Raw genomic sequence first — 20,602 nt, forward strand, 5'->3', positions numbered from 1 at the left:
CTCTACCACTGAGCTAAATCCCCAACCCCCTGTATGTGGATTCTTAAATGACAGACACTTGGCCTCCCTCCTGCTCACTCCTTCCCCCTTTCCCTCCCCACTCCTTTCTTCCCTGTTGGGGATCAGTCTCTAACTATGCCAGGCAAATGCTCTCCCACAGAGCTATCTCGGGCACAAAGGTTCTTTCTTATGTCTCCTGGGTGCTGCTACTACAAATTGTTTGCTGTTATTTGGAAATGTGCAAACCTGCCTTGAGGGTCATTTTGTGCAATAGTTCTATCGGTTAGGTATTAATTAGGCACATTTTACGGAGGACACATTAAGCCGGGGCATAGTGGTGCCTGCTTGTATTCCCATCATTGGAGTGGCCAAGGCAGGTGGACTGCTGGGAGCCTGGGGCCAACCTTGACAACACAGATAAAATTCGAGGTCAGTCTAGGCCACAGAGCAAAACTAGAAGACACACTAAAATCTAGAATGGCGAAAAGCCCAGTATCACAACTAGGGAGAGACAAAACCCAGTTAGAAGTCCGGGATGGGATGAGGAGGACAGGATTCCAAGCTACCCTCAACTACACTGCAAGTTAGAGGCCAGTTTGGGCTGTGAAGCTCTACTTCAAAAACAACCAAACAAGCTGGGAATAGTGGCCCAAGGCCTTAACGCCAGCATTGAAGAGACAGAGAGGCAAGAGGATCTCTCTGAGTTCAAAGCCAGTGTGGTCTGCAAACTGAGTTCCAGGACAGTCAGAGCTACATCATGAGACCTGCCTGGAAAAAAAATCAGAAAAAGAAAAGAAGGATTAAACAAACAAAACTTAAAAAAATCAGACAAGAACTCAGAGATCTACTTAATTTCAGAGGTCTGTTTAGTTATGGCAGAAGCTGTGCCTAGTTCCACCCTTACCTGGTTGGTTTGGGGAAGGGGGGGTTTGGGTTTCTTTTGGTTTGTTTGTTTGTTTGTTTGTTTTTTTTTTTTGGTTCTTTTTTTTTTTTTTTTTTCGGAGCTGGGGACCAAACCCAGGGCCTTGCGCTTCCTAGGTAAGAGCTCTACCACTGAGCTAAATCCCCAGCCCCCTTTTGGTTTGTTTTTGTTCTTTTGTTTTTCCTTGAGACAGGGTTTCTCTGTGTAGCCACGGCTGTCCTGGAACTCACTTTGTAGACCAGACTGGCCTTGAACTCAAGAGATCCACCAGCCTTTTACCTCCCAAGTGCTGGACTCAAAGACCTGCACTGCCACCCCTAACACTATCACTTGTATTTATGCATGAGGACGTGTGTGCATGCCTCTTGTGGAGGTCAGAGGACAACTGGCAAGCATCAGTTCCCTCCTTCCACCTTGTGGGTCCTGGGGATTGAACTCAGGTCATCAGACTTGGCAGCAAGCACCTTTGCCTGCTGAGCCATCTCACTGGGCCCCGGTTGTTATTCTTGCCCTGTGCCCATAGTATTATGACAATGTCCTGTGACATGTGCTGTAAGTGTAGCTTGAAGACAGTGGTCAGGCTGGCAGTTCCTGAAATACCAACCACGCTCCCTCTATATTTGAGAGGATTGGTTTTAGAACCCACTACATCTACAGATACCAAAATCAAATCCCTTATATATTAATACAATGGCGTCACAGTTGCACGTGTCTATGCATGGCTTCCTGATATCTTGCTGGATATGACCTTCCTCACAAGACACCTCCATGTCCTCACTGCCCAATCCCCAGATCCCCTATGTGGCCTAATTCCATAGAACTCTCTGGAAATTTCTCTTGGACAGCTCATGAGCATCCTGCCTCTAGGACAATCTCCAAGGAGGTCTGGTTTCATCCTGTTTTCCCCTGGGCTATTGTTTCATTCTGGGCTGATCAAAAGTTCTTGAACACATCCTCCTTGGACGTGGCCATTTCCCAGATTTCTTCCAGACTCCTTGCTCTTTTCCTTCCTATGAGACTATAGGCACCCACACACGTATGGTACCTCCCCAATACCACACACACACACACACACACACACACACAGAGAGAGAGAGACAGAGAGAGACAGAGACAGAGGAGACAGAGAGATATCACATAATAAAAATAAATCTTTTTTTAAGATTTATTTATTTATTATATATAAGTTCACTGTAGCTGTCTTCAGACACACTAGAAGAGGGCATCGGATCTCTTTACAGATGGTTGTGAGCCACCATGTGGTTGCTGGGAATTGAACTCATGACCTCTGGAAGAGCAGTTGGGTGCTCTTAACCACTGAGCCATCTCTCCAGCCCAAAATAAATCTTTTTAAAAAATAATTAAACCTAAGCTGACTTATTATTTAGACAGAGTCTCTAGCATGGGCTAGCCTCAGACTCCGTATGTAGCAAAGGATGGTCTTTCTGATTTTCTGCTTCCATATCCCGAGTGCTGGGATTACAGGTTTGCATTACCTCAGCAGGTTTAAACTGTTGGGAATGGAACCCAGGACTTCATGTCATTTATAATTTCAGCCCAAGTGTTCGCCAGTCATAGATAAACAAAACCTGGCCTAGGACTAAGGAGATGACCCAGTGGATAAAGCACTTGCTGTGCAAATCTAAGGACCTGAGTTCAGATCCCCAGACCTATGTGAAGCTGGCTGTGATGTTATACATCTGCAATCCAATACTCTTGTCAAGATGGGAGACTGAGGCAGAGGATCCTCAGAAGCCCTAGCTAGCCCATCACACAAAGCAGCAAACAAGAGACCTTGTCTTCCTGGGCAGCGGCAGTGCACACCTTTAATCCCAGCACTTGGGAACCAGAGGCAAGCAGATCTTTGTAAGTTTGAGGCCAGCCTGGTCTGTAGACCAAGTTGGAGGACAGCCAGAGCTACACACAAAAACCCTGTCTCAGAAAAAAAAAAAAAAAAACAACAAAAACCAAGAAAAAAACCCCTAAGCCAACCACACACACACACACACACACACACACACACACACACACACAAATGGGGGGGGGCGGACCTTGTCTCAAAGAAGACGGAAGATGAGGAATGGCATCTGAAATTGTTCTCTTACTTGTCTGCTACAGGCCTTGTATACATATGCCTTCCCTCCTTCCCTATACCTTCCTCACCCACACAAATAAAAACAAAGAAGTGGTATATCTACATAATACTATTTGGCCATCAAAATGGATGAAGAATAGAACAAGGTCTTTTGTTGTTGTTGTTGCTAAGGGTTTATTTATTTTATTTGTATGAGCACACTGTCACTGTCTTCAGACACACCAGAAGAGGGCATCAGATCCCATTACACATGGTTGTGAGCCACCATGTGGTTGCTGGGATTTGAACTCAGGACCTCTGGAGGAACAGTCAGTGCTCTTAACCACTGAGCCATCTCTCCAGCCTGAGAACCACCCCAGTCACATAAAGAACTCAAGTGGCTAGAGGCAGAAAGTGGGCTACTAGTTGCTTAGAGCTGAAGAAAAGGATGAGGAAATTAGAAATGAATGATCAATCGAGGGGTTTCTCCCTGGGCTAGCGAGAATATTCTAAAGTTGGTAATGATAATGATGACTTTGTTAACATAGCCAAGCCATTGGATTACTCTAAATGGGTAGGTTGTATGTGGTGTGTAGGTTGTATGTGGTATGCAAGTTATTTTACAGGCAAACCTGGAGCTGGAGAGGTGGCTCAGCAGTTAAGAGCACCCGACTGCTCTTCCAAAGGTCCTGAGTTCAATTCCCAGCAACTACATGGTGGCTCACAACCATCTGTAAAGAGATCCAATGCCATCTTCTGGTGTGTCTGAAGATAGCTACAGTGTACTTATATATAATAAATGAATAAATCTTTAAAAAAAAAGAGAGAGAGAGAGAGAAACCACTGCTCTTCCAGAGGAACTGGATTCTATTCTTAGAACCCACATGGCAACTCACAACTGTCTATAACTCCAGTCCCAGGGAACCAACACCTTCTGGTCTCTGTAGGCCCTGCACACAGGTGGTACACAGACATACATGCATGCAAAACAAACATACACATAAAATAAAATACGTTTTAAAATAATGTCAGGCTGGAGGGATGGCTCAGTGGTCAAGAGCACTGGCTGCTCTTCCAGAGGTCCTGAGTTCAATTTCCAGCAACCACATCGTGGTTCACATCCATCTGTAATGAGATCTGATGCCCTCTCCTGGTGTGTCTGAAGACAGCTACAGTGTACTCATATATAATAAATAAATACATCTTTAAAAAATATGTCAAAGAGATATGTCAAAGCAAACAAACAAACAAACCCTCAAAACTTCAAGACTCAATTATGAGAGGTTTACAAGAATTAAAGCCAAATATAAATACTGAGGAGCCTAAAAGTCAAGAGACAGAGAAAGACAAGAACCTTAGAAAAATTACACTAAAGACAATAGTTCAGGCATGGCCGCACACCCCTGTGATCCTAGCCCTGGGGAGGCTAAGATAAGGAAGATGTCAACATGGGCTATCCAGGGAATTGGAGACTGACCTGATTAATACAACAAGGGCTTACCTGGGGCTGGGGGACCGGAAGGTTGTGCTGGTGTTGTCAGACAAGCTAGCTGTGAAATAAGGAATATTACCAGAAACAAAGAGGACCATTTCACAGTGATAAGAGAGCCCACGTAGGAAACATGAAATCCTAAATATGTAAATATGTTAAAGTGGAGTTTGAAAAAGAAGTCAAGTGGAATCCAGCTCAAGGGGAGGCCCCAAGGCCTGATACTGTTACTGAGGCTAAGGAGCACTCACGGAAAGGGACCTATCATGGCTGCCCTCAGAAAGACCCAAAGCAGCTGAGAGAGTCAGCTCTTGGCACCCAACCAAGGAACAGAAGCTGCTGACCCCTGTAGTTGAATTAGGAAAAAGCTGGAGGAAGCTAAGGAGAAGGACGACCCGGTAGGAGGACCATCAGTCTCAATTAACCTGCACCCCCGAGATCTCTCAGACAGTGGATCACCAACCAGGCAGACAGTGGATCACCAACCAGGCAGCATACACCGGCTGAGGTGAGGCCTCCAACACATATACAGCAGAGGACTCCTGGGTCTGGGTTCAGTCAGAGAAAATGCACCTAACCCGCAAGAGACTGGAGGCCCCAGGCAGTTTAGAGGTCTGGTGGGGTGGGGGTGAAGGTGGCAATGGAGGTGGGGGACATCATCACGGAGACAGGTGGGCCGGGGAGGAGGTATGGGATGTGAAACAGTCTGAGGGTAGACCGGGAGGGGAATAAAATGTGGAGTGTAAAAATACAAATAAATAAATCAATTAATTAAAAAAAAGAAAGAAAAGGAAGTCAAGCCTGACACAAATGATGGGCAAAACCAAAACCAAACGCACACATTAGATTTCAACATTTTCTCATTTGCTGATAGTAGAGAAACCAGATTTAGAGGACAGGATTTTTCAGTCTCCATACAATCGTCATTCTGGGGCAAGGTTTATTTTAATTTTCTTTTTTAAATTGGTCAGATAACCCCGGGCTGCAGAGGCTGTCCTGTGCATCGCTGGGTGTCCAGTGGCTCCTCTGCTCTCACTTGTACTCCATTCCTAGGGATGCTATAATCACGTGCTCAAAGCCAAATGCTTTACGGCAACAGCAAGGGCGTCGGTGGGTGGAGGCGCCTTCTTGCTGGAGATGTGAGTAGCACACGCAGTGCTTGGTCTCTGCGCTCCTTGTGGAGCATTGCCCTCAACAGCAACAAATACACAAAGAGAGACCATATGCTGGACAACAAAAGAAGTCTGTAGTATGAGAGCAAACCTCTGAGATGGCATCCCCAAATCCCCGTGCTCTTGGTCTCACCTCCTTGTGTGGGGCCCTCCCCCCCCGTCCCAGCGCTGGTCTACGGGATCGGTAAATTGTGGGAAGTGATGGCATGCCCCTTCCAAGACTGGACATTTTGCGGCTTTCCTTCCTCCTTCCTTCTGTCCATCTCTCAACTCTCAAAGGGGAGTAGGCCAGCTTTGTGTGTGATAAGCAGGGCTAGAGAGACCCGTGCGGTTAGGAACTGAGGCTCCCTGCCTGCAGCAGAATGAGGCTGGGAGTAAGTGGAAAATCCAATCCGGTGGAGCCTGTAGGCCAGGGTAGACATCAATGGAAATGTCACCAGTGGTCCGGAGCCAGGAGTACCGGGTCAAGGCCCTCTGGGTTTATGATGTGCATATGCTTCCAGGAAATACACAAATGTCTGTTGTAAACCATTGGTGTGCCCCCCACTACCACAACCACCACCAGTGTGGAGGCCAGAAGAGGGTATCAGATCCCCTGGAAGTGGAGTTAACAGGCAGTTGCCAGCTGCCTTACACAGGTGCTGGGAACTGCACTGAACTCAACTCAACTCACGTGTAACCACTGAGCCATCTCTCCAGTTCCTAATATCCACGAGGCAGGGCCTCATTTAGCCCAGTCTGTCCGTGACCTCTGTAAGTACCTGGGGCTGATCTTCAGTTTCTGATTCTCCCACCTCCGTCTCCCAGTGTTGGCATTGTGGATGAGAACCACCACACCCAGCTAAGCTCACTGTCCTCAATAAATGAAAGCAATATATAATCTGTGGGACGCCTCTAAAGCAACCCTTGATGTGAAAAGGACACTTTTTAATTCCTGGTTAGAAAAGAACAAAGGGGGCTGGAGAAATGGCTCAGCGGTTAAGAGCACTGACTGTTCTTCCAGAGGTCCTGAGTTCAATTCCCAGCAACCACATGGTGGCTCACAACCATCTGTAAAGAGATCCGATGCCCTCTTCTGGTGTATCTGAAGACAGCTACAATGTACTTATATATAATAAATGAATAAAATCTTAAAAAAAAAAAAAGAAAAGAAAAGAACAAAGGTCTCCATTAACACTCGAAGAATCTATTTTAAGAAACTAAGGCAGGGGGCTGGAGAGATGGCTCCAGAGGTCCTGAGTTCAATTCCCAGCAACCACATGGTGGCTCACGGTCGTCTATAAATGGGATTCAATGTCCTCTTCTGCTGTGTCAGAAGAGAGCAACAGTGTATTCACATACATTAAATAAATAAATCTTAAAATAAAAGAAAGGAAGAATGGAGGAAAGAAAGACAGAGAGAGAGGGAGGGAAGAAGGAAGGAAGGAGGGAAGGAAGGAAGGAAGGAAGGAAGGAAGGAAGGAAGGAAGGCAGGCAGGCAGGCAGGCAGGCAGGCAGGCAGGTATGATGGTGCACGCCTTTAATCCCAGCACTTGGGTACAGAGGCAGGTGGATCTTTTGAGGTCAAGGCTAGCCTTGGCTACATAGTGAGTTCCAGGACAGCCAGGGCTACACAGAGAAATCCTGTCTTGGGAAACAAAACAAAACAAAACAAAAAACCTAGAGGAGCCAGGAGTAGTGCTACATACCTCTAATTGTAACTCTTCAGATAAGTTAAAAAAACAAAGACAATTAGAAACAGAGAATATCAATAAAGCCAAAAATGACAAATCTCTTTGATGGGGTAGAGCGCACTCCTGATTCCCAGCACTTGGGAGGCTGAGGCAAGATTATGAATTCCAGACTAGTTCAGTCTATTCAAGCAAAACATTCTCTGAATAAAAAAAGGAGCAGGTGAGATGACTCAGTGGGCCTCTAGAAACTTCCAAGCATTAAACCTATCAAAAGATTACTACTGAATTTTGTCAAATAGCATTTGGTTGTATAGACAACATAATTTTTGCCCATTAAAGAGCCTTTGTATGTTCTCAGTTGTGGGGTACTGCTTTTGAAATAATGTGCTATTTACAATTGCGCGTGAGATTTTATGTGTGCACAGGTTTTAATTTTTTTTTTTTTTGGTTCTTTTTTTCGGAGCTGGGGACCGAACCCAGGGCCTTGCGCTTCCTAGGTAAGCGCTCTACCACTGAGCTAAATCCCCAGCCCTTAATTTTTCTTGAGGTATTAATAGGTCACCTGGCAAGCGGTTATTTACATGAAGTTAGTTGTTCAGCCCCCTTTCCAAACATGGTTGGCTCATTCTATTCCCAGACATAATTGGGAGCAAAGCTCTTCATCCTCACCAGTTTACCAAACACACACCCTTCCAACCAAGCATACAACGTATAGAATACAGATCTTTTTTTTTTTTTTAAAGATTTATTCATTTTATATATGTGAGTACACTGTCGCTGTCCTCACCAGAAGAGGGCATCAGATCCCATTACAGATGGTTGTGAGCCACCATGTGGTTGCTGGGAATTGAACTCAGGACCTCTGGAAGAGCAGTCAGTGCTCTTAACCGCTGAGCCATCTCTCCTGCCCGTAGAATACAGATCTTAAACTGGGCGTTTAAGCTTTTCAAGTGCTGGAATTATAGATGAGTCATGAAGCTAGGCCGAGGGAGGATTATCTCAAATGGAGGACCAGAAAGGTCCTCATCACCAAATCAGGATTCGTTCACAGATACAGTCTATGCTCCCACCGCTCCAGAACCTTTGAACCGAAGAAGCACTTCGGCTCATTTTCCCACCCTCAGCCTGGCTGCGGGACAGAATATTTCATACACGTCACGCTCTTATTTGTCTGGTTCAGCTGCTTACTGCTAAGGGACATGCTAATTACAGCCCCCAAACTGAGAGGTAGGGGAAATTTTTATTTTCTTTTTAATTTTTAAAAATTTTTCCTGGGGGTTGGGGATTTAGCTCAGCGGTAGAGCACTTGCCTAGCAAGCGCAAGGCCCTGGGTTCGATCCCCAGCTCCGAAAAAAAGAGAAAAAAAATTTTCCGGGGGCTGGAGAGATGGCTCAGCGGTTAACAGCACTGACTGCTCTTCCAGAGGTCCTGAGTTCAATTCCCAGCAAACATAGGGTGGCTCACAACCATCTGTAATGAGATCTGATTCCCTCTTCTGGTGTGTCTGAAGACAGCTACACTGTACTCATATAAATAAAAATTAATAAAAAAATTAAAATAAATTTTTTTTTTCCGGAAAACGCAAGGAGCACGCAACTCACAAACAGCTGGTTTCTTTCCAGCTCCAAGGTTGGAGGACCTATCTACACGTTGGAGGACTCAGAAAGTACGACTCAATGAGCCTGTCGCTCTTGAACCCGTGACAAGAAAACTGGCTTCCTATTGGTCAATATTACAGAGGCCCGCCCAGCAACTTCCGGACGCTTTCTTTAAGTTAAAGCCACACGGCGGTTCCGGTCTCTTAGCCACGGGGATAGCTCTAAGGTAATGTGCTCTTTGCTTGGGCAGAGGGGCTGCATGGTTTGTGGGTGAGCGGCCGGCCATGATGACACTCCATACAAAGCACGCGTTAGACTGCTGATCCGGGTGATGCGAATCGGAGTCTGAGCCGACTGCGGCAGCGGGAGGTGGCGGGCCCAGCCAAATTCCGCACCCTCACCCTTCGCTTCTCTTTCAGGTCTGCCCTGCGCAGGACAGCAGATAGCGTGAGCTTCTACATACAACCTTTCCCCCAAGCCTCTGAATAAAGTGCTTCAACAACATTGCTGGTGTCTTGTGTGTGTCACTGTCGCCGACGCGCTGCCTTTGAGCCCCCGGCGCACCTTCTCGTGGTGCCGGGGGTTAAGCTGCAGCGCTATAGCATTTTGCTGGCGCATAACTGGGGCCGCCTGCCTATCGCGGGCGGCCCTTTTAACCGCTAGCTACAGGCTAAAACCAGCTTACTACATGGTGCTTTGGGAGTCGAGAACAGATGGTATTCCCAGGTCTTGAGAGGCCCAGGCCTGAAAGTAACTATGACCCTAGTGATTCTTGCTCAAGTAGGTCTATCCTTTGTCCTAATCCCAGGTGTGGGCGATAGTTGAGGTGTGTCCGTCTACGGTAAATTGGAATGGGGGAATCCTGGACGTGTATCAATGCCATCTGTGGCACACAGAAGGTTGGACTGAAGCCTTAGTGGCGGCGGGGGAGGTTGGTAATGTAATCAGGCCTCCTAAGAGGAGTCGAAGGACTCTAGGCATCAGAGTGCTTGGATAGATTTACCAGAGGTTGGGCCTACAGCACTGGGTAGAGCCAACTACCACGCACTCACACGTCCATTAAGCAAATCTTGTCTGAATAACCGAGACAAACTGACCTAGAAATTTTGACTTAGAGACTTCTTAACGTTCCTAACACCAAGAAAATAGGCTTTAGAGCAAAGTTGCTTACTTGGAGCTTGCTAGTAAGCAGTTACAGAGTAGTTAACAAAGATGAAACCTTCCATTTGGATTGAACAAAAGTCAAGATAAAGTTTGTTTCCTAAAAAAACAGGATTAATCCCGCGGTGTTTAAGTTAGGCGAGGCAACAATGGATTGCTTTAGTTGCATTCCCACCTCGACATTGCTGAAGGCTAGCAGGGGTGGCTAAAACTAGCCTGCTGAGTGAATTCACAGTCCTTTGGCCTTCTCTAAAAAATGACATGCTTGTCTGGTGTTTGAGAATTTATTTTGTGAGATGAGCTCGGCGGGGTGCAGTCTTGGAATCTTCAATTGTGGATCTATCTAGTCTTGCCTTTAGTAACTGCAGAGAGAGACCACTGAACAAGATGTGGATTCCTGACAGGCAATTGGGAGAAAGTAAAGCAGTACACTGACTGGAATGGTCAAATAATTTGTCATGTTTTAATGGGATGATTAAAATAAAGGCTCAAATAAGTTTTCAATATATTAATTTCTTTAAAGTCATCTTCAAGCAAGGTGCTGTTTAAGAAAAAAACTTAGCTTTGTCCACAGATATTAAATCTCAGAAGCTACCCAAAGTAATTTTGACATTGGATGCAGCTTTAAACAAAAAAAAGAAAGAAAGAAAACACCTAGGTCTTCTCAAAGCAAATTATACAATTAGAGCCCCCAAATTTGTAAACTAAACATTCTGACACAAATGCAAACTTAAGTTGGCAACATTAAAGAAAGGTCACAAGTGCATGTGTAGATGTAGTGCTTGCCACTGAGTAGAGAAAGTGACGTCCATTTGGCCATCAGAGAAGGGGACTGCCTAGAAACCTCCCAAACCAGTTAGGGTTAACAAGACCCTCCCATCATCCTACAGCACACAGGAAAACCAGAAAAGAACAACAAGCTCCAGCTTTCTGGCCCTGCCCCATCATTACCCGGGAGGGACAATCAGTCATTGTGTGCAGTGTTTTGACATTGTCACATACGCTCATGTCTCTAGAAAAGTCAGGATTAGTTGGAAAGCAAGGTGATTGTACCTTTGGGATAGTTTGATCTCATGGCTTTGCCTGATGTTCACATGAAGCCCACTGTCCCCACCCCTGGTGAAAGTGTGGGTGTGTGTTCTATGGCTACTTGCTTCCAAAATGCACGATTTAATATGAAAAAAGTTGCTATGCCTATTTTACCACCAATGAAATGGCTCACAAAACCACACTCCACACAGGTCACTATAGTGACATTCTGCAAGTGTGGAGGGCTGCAGTCATGCGTACAAAGTGTAGAGTGGAAAAATGGTCTGTTGTGCACCGGCTGCCTGAGGGAGAGCTTTGGAGGAGCCACGGGAAGCCGTAAGTTGTGAGCTTTGCTCTGAATGTGCTCGTCTGCTGCCATAGGACCGGGTAGACCATGGTGTGGGTCAGCTCTAACTCCAGCTCTACCATGACAGTTCAGGTCTCCTTTGCCAGTCAAAGCTTTGCAACAGAAACCAGGTACTAGTCACCAGATGCAGGGAATGAGACCTCAGTGGAATGGGCCAGCAGGCAGAGGGCAGAAGCAGTCCTTTTAGAGACAGTGGCTGTGGCACCAGTAAAGGCTACCCCCACAGCACAGATGGCAGCCACAAATCCCACACCTTGAGCTGGGTCTCATAATACTGGGAATGTCCCGTCTTCATCAATCACAGCTAGTCGGAGGCCTCCACAGGTGGCTCTTTCAAGAGGCAGGAAGTGGAGCGAGGGTCCATGGCCGAGTGCATTATGGGGATATAAACATCATCCATGTTTGGCATGACAAAGACTTTCTGCAGGGAGACATTAAAGGACAGCATGTCAGGCAGTCGTCCTCCTTTCATATAGGAAGTATTTCCCTATACACTCCAAACATGCTCTATCATGTTGTCTCTGTGTGTGTCAACTTTAATTGCTTCCTACCTTATTTATTGAGACAAAAGTCTTTCACTGAATTTAGAGCTAATCAATGTGACTAGATTGTCTGGCTGGTGAGCTGGGTTTGAGATTTGAACTCAGATCCTCAGGCCTGTGCAGCATGCACTTTACTAAATGGCCAGCTCCTCTGTTCTTGAACTTAGAAAGAGCCAAGAGCTGGCAAGGTGGCATATGCTTTTACTCCCAGCAGATCTCTATGCATTCAAGGCCAGCCTGATCTACAGGGTGAGTTCCAGAGCAGCCATGGCTGTTACACAGAAAAACTAAACAAAAAATAAAGAGCCAAGGAACCACCCAAATCCAGGAAGAACCTGGCGAGTCAGCTTTGAGGCAAGGACCCTCAATTTCACATACAATGTATATCTGTATTAACTATGTAAGAAACGTTCAACAACCGTAATGCAGGAGAACTGGCTTAGCAACTGCAGTGCTTCAGAATCATGTCCGTGATAGAGTCCAAGTGAACTCATCCTTTTAAATCTTGGCACAAATGTAAGCCGAGTTTCATATCAAAGAAATCCCAATATGGTGACAGTACCAAGGCTACTCGGCCGCACAGTGACTGTTTTTGCACACTGTTGTAACTGAGTGTGGATTCTGACAACGCAGTTGAGCCTCAGCGATACTCTCAGAGAAACAGTAGGCACGCAGGGCCCCATGGCAGAGCATGGTTAGCCTGCAGCTTTCCAGCTGACTCCAGGACCAGGCACTGACCAATCTCTGTCCTCTCTCTCCTCCCTTTGCGCCCTGTAGTCCAAGACACCCCAAAAGGGTTACCCACCCAAATAAACAGGACCCAGGGGTGTGAGACAATGAAAAGCCAGAAGGCAGGTGTCCCCCTAACTAGGTTTAAAGTACTTTTCCGTCCGGTGATAGTAGTAGGCTTTTATCGGAAACTGGTTATATTTAATCTCTAGTTTCTAAATAGTAATCGATTTTAAAAAGACGAAAAGCTGAGGGCCAGGAGGAAGGGTAAGCAGGTGCAGATGCTGGATCCTGAGCCTGAGACCTGAGCTTCACCACCGACACCCTCATGGTGGACGAAAACTAACTGCAGGCTGTCCTCTGACACCCCCCCCCCAAAAAAAAACCCTTATAAAGTGGGACCTGTGGGACAACTCATTCACTGGAGTGCTTTCCCTGCAAGCGTGAATTTGATTACTGAAGCCCCAGAAGTTGGGCAATCCCGGTGCTGGGGAAACAGAGACAGTCAGATCCCTGGAGCCCCACAGCCATAGTCTAGACTCACTCGTCCAGTACAAGATGGACAGTGCCTGAGGAATGACGCACCCATGCATGCATGCACGCACCCCAAACTTAGAATATACCAATGAAAAGGAATGCAAATATTCTTCAAAGAGGTAAATTCATGACTAAGTAAATAAACCATTTATTAATCCGTAAGTTTTGAGGTACTTTGTTTTTCTTAAAAATTTTTTTTTAAGATTTATTTATTTTCTGTATACAATTACACACACAGATCCCATTACAGATGGTTGTGAGCCATCATGTGGATGCTGGGACTTGAACTCAGGACCTCTGGAAGAGCAGTCAGAGCTCTTAACCACTGAGCCATCTCTCCAGCCCCTAAAATTTTTGAGATAGGATCGCTCCAGGCTGTCCTGGAACTCAATATGTAGAGCATGCTGGCCTGCCTTTGTCTTGTGTTGGGATTAAAGGTATTCATGCCCATGCCGAGCTTTCATAAAACTTTAAGACAGCCAGGCTTCAAATACTTGATCAAGTGGCAAGGGTTGGGTGGGGTACGATGGTTCAGTGGTAGAGTGGTTCACTGATAGAGTACTTGCTTAGCATATGTAAGGCCCTGAGTTTGATTCCCATCACCACAGCGAAGTAAAACAAAACAAAAATCTGATCAAAATCTGAAAGACATGGTTCATACCAGGCCTGGGACACTGCTACTACTGTTGGTGGCAGAATGCAGTAAGCAGGTTTGGAAGGTGAGCTCTGTCTTACACATTATTTAAGGGAGGCCCAATGACTTTACATTCCTGAGACAGTTGTTGCTGGTATAGAGTTTCCGTGAATGTAAACTGAACAAAATAAGTAGGGAACCAGAGAGTCGGGGAGCATCTTTCCTGCCCACCAGCCAGTTGCTGCGGGCTGCCCAGTTCCTGACTTCATACAGGACAAAGACAAGGCCTGGAGAGTCTCTGCAGCTTACTGCTACAGGGCACCATCATCCTGTCCCATTCCTAAGATAGTAAGCCCAAGCCGGAACATGGGTGCTTTCTCCTGGGCTGACATTCAGGTCCTCCCTCCCCTCAGTGCACTCAGACTCCGTGGGAAATGAAACACAGGACAGTTTTACCTGAAGCTCCTGCTCCAGTTTCTTCTCTATCCACTCTGTCACGTGAACTAAAGTTACTTCTCTCTCTCCAAGTTTTGGCCGAGCTTTCAGCTCCACATATGGTGGCTTCCGGAAACCATACCTTTGTGAAAAAGAAAAGTAACCACATTTAAGGAGAGAAAGGAAGTGGGCAAGCATTGGTAGACTCCTCACTGGCATGGGTTTATCACTAAATGATCTCCAGTTCTGAGCTGCCACATTCCTCACTCAGCACAGCACGCGAGAGCAGTGTCAGGGCTCTGGTGGGTCCAGACCGGAGCTGACCATGGAGAAAAGATGATGGATACATTGCAGAAGGCTAGGAATGGGGCACTGCTTTACGGTTTTTATTTCCTTAAAGTTCCAATAACCTTTTTCTTTGTATTTTTAATAGCAATAAGATGTGCTCATTATAAAAACCAAAATATATAAGCCAGAGCTTTCAGAGACACAGTCTCCTGAATGCCATCCCATGGGAGGGTACTCCCCTGAGCAGGTTCAGGCAGAGAACGGTCGTCTATGCACTGCTCTTTTCACCATGTGCCAAGTCACGTTTTTCTCCAAGTCTTGCTATGAAGGCCAGGCTGGCTTAGAACTCTCCCAATCTTGTCTCTGCCTCTTAAGTGCACAGGTGACAGGAATGTGCTGCCTTACCCTGCCTCGACTGTCACACCCCTACCTCGCCTCTGCCACACCCCTGCCTCTTCCCTGCCACCCACCCCCCACTGCCTTTTAAGATTTCTACAGCAGACTGGCACTCAGAGCTGTTGGCCAGGTGTCCAGAGCGGCAGTGTGGTGGCACACACTTGTAATCCCAGCATTCAGGAGGTGAGGCAGGAAGATCCTAGTTGGAAGATCAAAGACACTGCCTAAAAATGAATAAGAACAGAGAAGTCTGTTCTGAGGAACAGAGATAGACAATGCTGTCAGGCTTCCCTCACACCAGAGTGCATGTCGCCACCCCATGAGTACATGACAGACATAGCATGGGACCCCTTTGAGAGAACACAACTATCACCAGTTGTGAACTAATAGCCAAAAAAGATTGTCAGTCACTTAAGGTGGATAACGATGAAAGTGAGCATCAGTGTGGGGTGTGAACAAGAATGGCCCCCAGACTGCTGTGTGTGTGAACAAGAATGGCCCCCAGACCTGTGTGTGTGAACAAGAATGGCCCCCAGACTGCTGTGCGTGTGAACAAGAATGGCCCCCAGACTACTGTGTGTGTGAACAAGAATGGCCCCCAGACTACTGTGTGTGTGAGACCAGGAATGGCCCCCAGACTACTGTGTGTGTGACCAGGAATGGCCCCCAGACTACTGTGTGTGTGAACAAGAATGGCCCCCAGACTACTGTGTGTGTGAGACCAGGAATGGCCCCCAGACTACTGTGTGTGTGACCAGGAATGGCCCCCAGACTACTGTGTGTGTGACCAGGAATGGCCCCCAGACTACTGTGTGTGTGAACAAGAATGGCCCCCAGACTACTGTGTGTGTGAACAAGAATGGCCCCCAGACTACTGTGCGTGTGACCAGGAATGGCCCCCAGACCTGTGTGTGTGAACAAGAATGGCTCCCAGACCTGTGCGTGTGACCAGGAATGGCCCCCAGACCTGTGTGTGTGAACAAGAATGGGCCCACAGACTAATGTGTGAACAAGAATGGCCCCCAGACCTGGGTGTGTGACCAGGAATGGCCCCCCGACTCATGTGTGAATGCACTATTAGGAGGAGTAGTCTTGTTGGAGGAAGTGTGTCACTGTAGGTGCAATCTTTGAGGTCTCCTATGCTCAAGCTATACCCAGCGTGGAACACTGTCTCTTAAGGGCTTTGAAACTACACCAGCGGTGGTCTTAAGGTGGAAGTGTGGCTCAGGACCTGTGCAGATTAGTGGACAGCACCTAGTAGCTATGGAGGAAGATGTGGAGTCAGAAGATGAGCAGGATGTAAAGCTCTCAAGTGTGCCTATAAAGTGATCTGCCCTTGGAAGCGGAAACCAGGTTCCACAGAAAAAAGGTCAAATGTAATGCAGATGATGACAGTGATGGAGATTCGGATGATGATGATGATAAGGAAACTGAAGGAAAAGCTCCAGAGGAGAAATCTGCGAGACTCCAGTCAAACACTCACGAAAACCAAACCAGAATGGAAAACTCAAATCTATCGACACCAAGATCAAAAGGTTAAAATTTGAAAGAATCCTTCAAATACCAGGAAAAAAATTCACAAAGCATCAAAGGGACCTAGTTCTGTAGAAGACATTAAGACAAAAATGCAAGCAAGTATGGAAAGGGGAGGGATTGCCTTTAAAAAAAAAAAAAAGTGAGGGGTTGGGGATTTAGCTCAGTGGTAGAGCACTTGCCTAGCGAGCGCAAGGCCCTGGGTTCGGTACCCAGCTCTGAAAAAAAAAAAAAGAAAAAAAAAAAAGTGGAACCAAGTTCATAAATCATGTGACTAGCTTCCAGTGACCACCAGGAGGGCACTGGTGACTTCTGGCAGTGGAGAATGCCTCTGTAAGAAAATGGCTTAAGGGGCCTGGAGAGATGGCTCAGTGGTTAAGAGCACTGCCTGCTCCTCCAGAGGTCCTGAGTTCAAGTCCCAGCAACCACACAGTGGCTCACAACCATCTGGAATGGTTGCCCTCTTCTGGTGTGTCTGAAGAGAGTGACAGTGTACTCACATACATAAAGTAAATAAAACAAAAACCTCATTAAAAAAAAAAAAAAGAAGGGGTTGGGGATTTAGCTCAGTGGTAGAGCACTTGCCTAGCAAGCGCAAGGCCCTGGGTTCGGTCCCCAGCTCCGAAAAAAAGAAAAAAAAAATGGTTTAAACAGTTTGGATTATCCCATCTTCACTTCCGTAGCAGCTGAAACCCAGATGCCCGTCATTTTATAATGCAAAGCAAAAGCTTTTCCTACTGTGCTTTGCAAGTGCTGTCCATGTCCCACTGCCAAGAGTGTGTTACTGTTCAGTTCCAAGGATGGAACTCTATCCCTTACTTGGCCGTAAGTATGAATGCAATGTCATGGAAGGACATAGTCACAGTGATGGGCAGACATGGGGAGTGTGGGAAAGACAGAAATATGCACGTGAAACTCAGAATCTAAAGTTCTTAAAAAGCCTAGATAGGGTTGGGGATTTGGCTCAGTGGTAGAGCGCTTGCCTAGCAAGCGTAAGGCCCTGGGTTCGGTCCCCAGTTCCGGAAAAAAAGAATAGAAAAAAAAAAAAAGAGCCTAGATAAGGCACTGAGTGTTATCAAACTACTTTAATCTGTTGTTGACAATGTTATGGAAACAAAGTAAAAATGTCAAATTGCTGTGTTTCCATTGTGTTCTGTGTTGTTATTGTGTTTTGTGGTGTGAAGGACAGAACCAAGGGCCTTGAACATGCTAAGCAAGATTCTTACCAGTGAATTATCTGCTCTACCCAAAACTAGGCAGGCAAAAGTGTTGTGCCAGCTCAGTAGTTCACAATAACCTTTAAACCCAGTTCAGCAAGGTATTTAGCAGTGTCTATTTCTGGAGTATATAAATGTGGGCTTTTTAAAAAAATTATTTATTTTATGTATATGGGTACACTGTAGCTGTCTTCAGATAAGACAAGAGGGCATCAGATCCCATTACAGATGGTTGTGAGCCATCATGTGGTTGCTGGGATTTGAACTCAAGACCTTTAGAAGAGAAGTCAGTACTCTTAACCCCAAGCCATCTCTCCAGCCCATTTTTTTCCTTATTTAAAAGAAATGTAACATTGTGTGTATATGTGTGTACACAAAACTATGTGAATGCTGGGACACATGTATGCAGAGGTCAGAAAACACCCTGCAGGAGTCAGTTCTGTCCTTCCACCATGTGGGTCCCAGAATTGAGCTCAAGTCATCATCCTGCTGGCCCTCCTCTGACTGCTTTGTCTTCTCTTCACACTTGTTTTACTAATCATTCACTTAAAAACAAACAAACAAAACAACAACAAGGCCAGTATAGGAACTTAAGAGCACTGGCTGTTCTTCCAGAGGACCTGTGTTCAATTCCCAGCAACCACATGGTGACTCAGAACTGTCTGTAACTCCAGTTCCAAGGGATCCAACACCTTCTTCTGGCCTCCTTGGGCAATATACATACAATTGGGTACTTATACATACACATAAAACAAAACAAATACATTTTTTAAAAAAGTAATATTTAAACGATTTATAAAACCTACATTTGAGTTTTATTAGGCAACACTGGCATGGCCACTGAATGATCAGTGACCCTCTTTCAAACCTTCCTACAAAGCCTGCTAGACACCAAGGGGATGTGAGGCACAGTGGCCATGCTGCGATGGACTGCAGAGCTATGCTTTCATTGTGAGCACCAATTTCAATATAGCGAGAGCTCAGCGATCTATTCCTCACCACATACAGTCATGACTATTTTATAGGACTTAGAGTACCAATTTAAACCGAGATTCACAGACAGAGATGCTGGGCCTGTGAATAATTCATTCGTCAATTCAAAATTATGGCTTGAGCACTGTAACACCCCTCCCCTACACCTCCAGTTCTGAAACCCTGGGGACTATGCCAGCCATGTCTGTGTCTTCAGCATCCCCAGTGGTACTTCCGCCCTCCTCCTCCTCAGGGAGCTCCTATCCCAAGTGTACGAGGCAGCCTCCCAACACCAAGACCTCACTGAGGCAGCATCTCCTCACTGCCTGTCTCTGCTGCGTGTGTGAGTGTCATCTGTTGAGAAAGAAGCCTTGAGAAGCCTCAGCCAGTGCTGTGGTTCCAACCCAGGCTGGGCAGAGATAAGGGCCGACTGCAAAGGACGACTGTTACTATTGACGAGTCGGCTTTAGAGAAAAGAGGACCAAGGACAGAGACAGCCCCTCCCAGACACATGAAGACCACCCTTAAGAACGTACAAGAGACGGTCATGGGAGAAAACACAATGACTAATGATTGACGAGAATCTAATAAAAACCGTGTGGGAATGCGCCTGTCCAGGGTGAAGTAGGCCGGGACTTTATGGTCATGTGGGAAGGGGTCACTAGGGCATATACGCACCACATCCGGTCAGTTGGGGGCGGAGGGATGTTGACCGCCAAGGTCCCGCGACACTCCTGCACTTCCACAGTTAGCAGCAGTGGCGTATTAGAGACTTCCTCCATCTTCTTTTTAATGAATTCTGTCTCTGTCGCCTTTTGGAAATATTTCGATTTGGTGATCTTATCAACAAACCTCATAATCTTACTTGTTCGATGACCTCCAACATACCTTCAAATACAGAATGCAGAGGCGTGTTAGCGTGTGTGTCAGCGGAGTGGGGTTCCCGGGGATCAGATTCAGGCTGTCAGGCTTGGCAGCAAGTGTCCGTCAAGCCACCTCGCTGGCCCTAGACACCTTCCACTACCACGAGCCTTGTGACTACACTCCTCTCCAATAGCTTTGGACACACCCTGTGGTCAGGCCCGCTCTGTCTGAGGAGCACTGTCCGGTGCATATAAGACAGTTAGCAGTATTCTCGGCTTCCAAGAATTACATGGCAAGAATGCTCTCCCTGTGGATATAATCAAATGTGTACCTGTCCCCCTCTGGGGGAGGAGTCCCCTTTGCTTGAGAGCTACTTTAAAGAACGCGCTCAGGTCAGGCAGAACATTCTGAACGGACATCAGACATCTGGTCAGAGTCATCCCATCCAGGAGGCAGCTCCTTTTTTTTTTTTTTTTTCCTTTTTCTTTTTTTTTCGGAGCTGGGGACCGAACCCAGGGCCTTGTGTTTGCTAGGCAAGCGCTCTACCACTGAGCTAAATCCCCAACCCCAGGAGGCAGCTCCTTTGTACCACTCTGAGACTCCGCATGAGTCCTTGTCCTCTCAGGGAACCTCTGTTTCTAGGTAGCACACAGAGATCCATCCACGCGGCACTGACAGACAGCAAAGCAGCAACTTAGTGGACTATCATGCCAAAGCCTGGGGCTTTTTAAGGGGCCTGGAGCTTGCACCTCTTTCCTCATAGGTTTAGAACAAAGGAAAAAGCTAGCAAGCCAAGAGAAGTAGCACTTGCCTCTGGCCTTGCTCACTATCACAGACTCAGGAAGAGTGGCGCCTGGCTTCTTCACATCCTCTGCGGTTTCCAACACCGTGCGTATGTACAGAAACATGTGTGTGTGTGTGTGTGTGTGTGTGTTGTGGGTGGGGCTGAATCCAGGGCCTTGCGCATCCC

At 46.5% G+C, this 20,602-nt stretch overlaps 1 protein-coding gene, 1 long non-coding RNA gene and 2 other non-coding genes across 8 annotated transcripts in view; 3 read left to right on the forward strand and 1 right to left on the reverse strand.

The window, feature by feature from the left end:
- The first annotated feature begins 8,927 nt into the window (after nt 1-8,927).
- Nucleotides 8,928-9,432, forward strand: LOC102546698 (uncharacterized). The gene is made up of 2 exons (XR_005490788.2): nt 8,928-9,154; nt 9,348-9,432. It is a non-coding gene; the product is annotated as an uncharacterized LOC102546698 (long non-coding RNA).
- Nucleotides 9,210-9,279, forward strand: Snord104 (small nucleolar RNA, C/D box 104). The gene has a single exon (XR_005490882.1). It is a non-coding gene; the product is annotated as a small nucleolar RNA SNORD104 (small nucleolar RNA).
- Nucleotides 9,433-9,466: 34 nt separating the features above from the next.
- Nucleotides 9,467-9,599, forward strand: LOC120095463 (small nucleolar RNA SNORA76). The gene has a single exon (XR_005490929.1). It is a non-coding gene; the product is annotated as a small nucleolar RNA SNORA76 (small nucleolar RNA).
- A 926-nt stretch (nt 9,600-10,525) lies between these two features.
- Tex2 (testis expressed 2) overlaps nt 10,526-20,602 on the reverse strand; it is a 109,971-nt gene continuing 99,894 nt past the window's right edge. For all 5 annotated transcript variants that reach the window (XM_063269210.1, XM_006247647.4, XM_063269209.1 and 2 more), the window contains exons 10-12: nt 19,447-19,656; nt 14,384-14,504; nt 10,526-11,906 (exon numbers count right to left, since the gene is read on the reverse strand). In XM_063269210.1, coding sequence (XP_063125280.1) covers nt 11,790-11,906; nt 14,384-14,504; nt 19,447-19,656 — 448 coding nt within the window. In that variant the 3' untranslated portion in view covers nt 10,526-11,789. The remainder of the gene's footprint in view (nt 11,907-14,383; nt 14,505-19,446; nt 19,657-20,602) is intronic.

Source organism: Rattus norvegicus, chromosome 10 (genome assembly GCF_036323735.1).
Source record: "Rattus norvegicus strain BN/NHsdMcwi chromosome 10, GRCr8, whole genome shotgun sequence".
Classification (NCBI taxonomy): domain Eukaryota; kingdom Metazoa; phylum Chordata; class Mammalia; order Rodentia; family Muridae; genus Rattus; species Rattus norvegicus.